A 4,238-nucleotide genomic window follows, 5' to 3' on the forward strand; every position below is an offset into this window, starting at 1 on the left:
GTAAGTTAGGAGATACCCTAACTAGTCACTGGCTTCTAAAATAAGAATAAGCTTAGCGATAGGTCTAACTAATGTAGACGACTTTGTCCTCAGTTGGACCGACCTTTTTACTACATTCTTATCATCCTTGTGGACTGATTCTACTCTGGCCATTGACCAACTACCCCTGGGGGAGTTTTCCATTATCAAAACAACATCACCGACAGCAATATTCCTCTTACATTGTATCCAACGCTGCCTTTCTTGAAGTGTGGTAAGATACTCGTTCGCCCACCTCTTCCAAAAAAGATTGGTAAGATACTGGACTTGTCTCCAACCCTTTACTACATCTTCCTTTGTAAATGATCCCGGTGCTGTCAGTTCAACTCCTGCACCTATCAAAAGGTGGTTGGGTGTGAGCGGTTCTAAGTCCTTGAGGTTGTTGTCTGAATTTGCCGTTAGCGGCCTACTTTTCTACTGTTCATGATGTATTCCGCTTCGCAAAACAATGTGGACAAACCTTCGTCGTTCAATTTCAATGGTTGTTCTTTAAGAATTCAGTATATTGCTTTCCTGCTTGAGCGGATCATCCGCTCCCAAATTCCTCCATAATGAGATGCAGCAGGTGGATTAAATTGCCAATTTATTCCCTTCTTTAGCATATTTCTTTGGATCTTGTCTACATCAAGTTCTTTAAGGGACTTCTGCAATTCCCTTTGTGCTCCAACTATATTAGTTCCGTTATCGGACCTTATTGTATGAGCGGGTCTTCTTCGAGAGATGAACCGTCTAATTGCATGGATACATGAGTTTATTGTCAGTGAACATGCAACTTCTAAATGCACAGCCCTAGTCTTGAGGCAAGTAAATATGACACCGTAACGTTGCTGTGTCGCTCGATCTCGCTTTATTTCAACAAAGGGACCAAAATAGTCCATTCCCGTGCAGCAAAAGGGACGTTCACCTACAGTGATTCGTTGCTCGGGTAGATCAGCCATCTTTTGACTCTCTGCTTTCCGATGATACTTTCTACATGTAACACACTTTGAAACGAGTCGTCTTGCTGCCGACGGCAGGTTTGGTATCCAATACCTCTTTCTTACAGCACAAACTAGATGATTTCTACCACAGTGACCATAAATCTGATGTGCCTCAGTCATTATAAGGGTTGCAATATGGTGATTTCTAGGTACAATACTGGGTGCTTTATAGTGCTCGGTTGATTCGACCGTTGCAGGCGACCTCCAACTCGTAATACTCCTTCATCGATAAATGGATCTAGTCTACCAATATTACTATATTTCTTCAACTGTTTATTTTCCTTAATAGAAGTTATTTCATCAAGGTAGCTTCTACTTTGGACATGTTTCATTATCTCAATTTCAGCATTCTTTAACTCATTTAGGGAAATAGCAGTCTTCTTCACTTCACGCTGTACAAGTGCCTTTTTTTATTCTAAGTAACCATGCTATCGCACGTTTCAATCTATAATACGACGAATAATGTTGTATTAGAAGTTCAATAGAATCTGGTTGCTCAAGTGTAACACAGGTGGCTTCTTAAACTTCAGGATCACTTTCATCAAGGTTGCTGCTACGAAATGGCTTAGGCCAGCTATCAATTCCCTTCAAAAGAAACTCCGGCCCCCCTAACCATTTTTTTACTTGTTCATTGTCCTTCAGGTTAAGGCCTCGAGACGCTATATCTGCCCCGGGTTTAGCTTCCCTCCAACATGCCTCCACTGCTTTGGACTTGAGCCGTTATGGATAATGCTGATTCTGTTCGCTACAAATGTGCTGAACCGCGTTTGTTCATTATTTATGTAGTTCAGCACCAGGACACTATCAGTCCAATAAAAGATTTTAGTTAATTTTATTTCCATTTCTCTGGTTAATAAATCAACGCTTTTTACAGCTAGCATAGCGGCAGTCAACTCTAGTAGAGGGATGGTCTTTTTCTTCAAAGGTGTGACACGTGATCTGCTATAAAGTATGTTGCATCTCACATTATCCACTCCTGTCCTTTCATATGCAACCACTCCATATCACTTCACATCTGCAAAGATGTGCAATTTACACTCGTCACCATAGCCGATGATGCCAAGCCATCTTGGTATTTCGATAGCTCCAATCAGTGATAAGTTGCCCAACCATTGCTTTCATCGCTTCAGCAAGTCATCTGGTATCGGGTCATCCCATCCGTTCACTCTTTTGATAGATTCTTGTAGTACAAGCCTCGCCGGAAGAATAACTGGGGCCACCAGACCCATCGGATCAAATACCGAGCTTAGAGTTGCCAGGAATCCCCTTTTTGTTAGTGGATACTCTCTGACAAGCGGGCTGAAACCAAGAATGTCTCCTTCTGGACTCCAATTTACACCCAAGGCCCGTTCGAGTGGTAACCCATCTTCCTTAAAATTCAAACTTTGAAGTTCCTTTGATCTACGTTCCTTCGGAATAGATTCGATAACTTGTTTGTCACTGCTTGACCATTTTGTCAAATTAAATCCACCCTTAGCACACAGTTCAGTTACATCTTTTATCAAGCGAATGGCTTCTTTGGTGCTTCTGACACTCTTCAACAGGTCGTCGATCAACATAGAAGTTATTCTGTATCGTCTTGACAGCTTCAGAATTTCTGCTATTTTCACCGTCTTCTGCAGTTTGCTTCAGCGCTGAATTGGCACATGCACGGGATGATGCCACTCCAAATAGGTGCACTTTCATTCTAAACTCTTCTGGTTCTTTCTCAAGATTTCCACCAGTAAACCACAAAAATCGAAGATAGTGCCTATCCTTCTCGGGAACGCGCACCTGGTAAAACATAGCTTCAACATCTGCCATCAGAGCAACTTTACATTCCCTGAAACGTAACAACACTCCTAAGAGACTGTTCGTAAGAGTTGGACCTGGTATTAATACATCGTTTAGTGCAATTCCTTGAGATCTAGCAGCGCAGTCGAAGACGACCCTTAGCTTTGGTTTGTGTGGATTAAAGACGCCATGATGGGGAATGTACCATTTTGACTGTGCCCAACACACACCTGGCATGTTTCAGTCCATCACGTCTCCTTGTGTTTTCGAGGAAATAATGACCCCCAACACACACCCCCCCCCCCCCCCCCCCACCCGGGGGTGGAGGCTGCAGGATACAGTCCAACAGTATAAAACAAGAAATAAGGCCATGGCCTAACTTGGCTGGGAGTCATTGGACAACTAGGTCTACTTGACCTGGCTGGGCTAGCTAAAGTAGGTAGGGGATAGCCTAGCTAGGCCTAAAAAATTGGACAGAAAATGTGTAGTTATTTACATGTATTTGAAAAATACAGTACAAATATAACAAAATATAGCAAAATAGTCATCAAAATATTGATAATAAAATACAATCATTTTAAAGTTAATATTGTCCCTTAAAAAGGGTTATTTCATTGTCAATTGGTTGTGTTTACAAAGGGCTGCCACACACGCTATGGCTATACCATATTCTTTGGCTATACTAGAAGAGCAGCAGCTGGAAAGATGACAGCACATGTTTTTCCACTGTATTTTAGTAACCAAAATGGTTTACATTTTTCGGGGAAAAGAATCATCAAAGACAGAAGTGAAGAATCTCTTTCTCTAATTATTACACATTATTTAGGCCTACTATTAAATATTGTTTTTTTATTAACTATATTTTTTTACATAAAAATTGATTTGTTTAAAAAAAGAAACCATTTGGTTTAGCGACGTTAATTGCTGGTTTGAGGAACGCGATCGCGCAGGCGATCCGTAAAAATGATGGACTGATCGCTTTCGGAAATTCCCTTTTATTGTGTAAAAAAAGGTGATGGTCAGAAAGAGGAGACCTACGCAAGAAGGATCAATTGATTAAGCAAGGAGTTTTTAATTAGAAGTCCCTATGTAAGCAGGCCTAGAATAACCATACAAGCCCGTAGCCAGGATTTTTACAGGGGGGTTGTTTTTTACCAAAAAGGCCCGTCTTATGGGAATTACCTCCGGTGTACCAGCGTATATGATTTAATATCAAACGATCAAAACACCAATGATATTAGTCACCAGCCACAAGAGCACCCCCTCTCCTAAGAGGCCTCATCATGGTTGTGGGGCTGAGGTAAGAACAATTGGAAAAGATAGAGCGCTACAGGGGCGTTCGCAGACTCGCATGACTGTTTTAAGAAGGCCTAGGTTGCCCAAAGACTCCAGTGCTGTAGACAATGAGTATTTGAGCAAGAAAATTGTTAAATGACACCCGTACAT

At 41.5% G+C, this 4,238-nt stretch overlaps 2 protein-coding genes across 2 annotated transcripts; both read right to left on the reverse strand.

Moving 5' to 3' along the window:
- Positions 1–536: 536 nt before the first annotated feature.
- LOC140044287 (uncharacterized) lies at positions 537–1,139 on the reverse strand. Its single transcript, XM_072088765.1, has one exon. The coding sequence runs from the start codon at positions 1,137–1,139 to the stop codon at positions 537–539; it is 603 nt and encodes a 200-aa protein (XP_071944866.1).
- A 998-nt stretch (positions 1,140–2,137) lies between these two features.
- On the reverse strand, positions 2,138–3,029 carry LOC140044288 (uncharacterized). Its single transcript, XM_072088766.1, has 2 exons — positions 2,577–3,029; positions 2,138–2,491 (listed from the first exon to the last, which is right to left on the reverse strand). Exons 1-2 carry the CDS (start codon positions 3,027–3,029, stop codon positions 2,138–2,140), a joined length of 807 nt encoding a protein of 268 aa, XP_071944867.1.
- Between the last annotated feature and the right edge of the window lie 1,209 nt (positions 3,030–4,238).

The sequence above is a fragment of the Antedon mediterranea genome, chromosome 3 (genome assembly GCF_964355755.1).
Source record: "Antedon mediterranea chromosome 3, ecAntMedi1.1, whole genome shotgun sequence".
Classification (NCBI taxonomy): Eukaryota; Metazoa; Echinodermata; class Crinoidea; order Comatulida; family Antedonidae; genus Antedon; species Antedon mediterranea.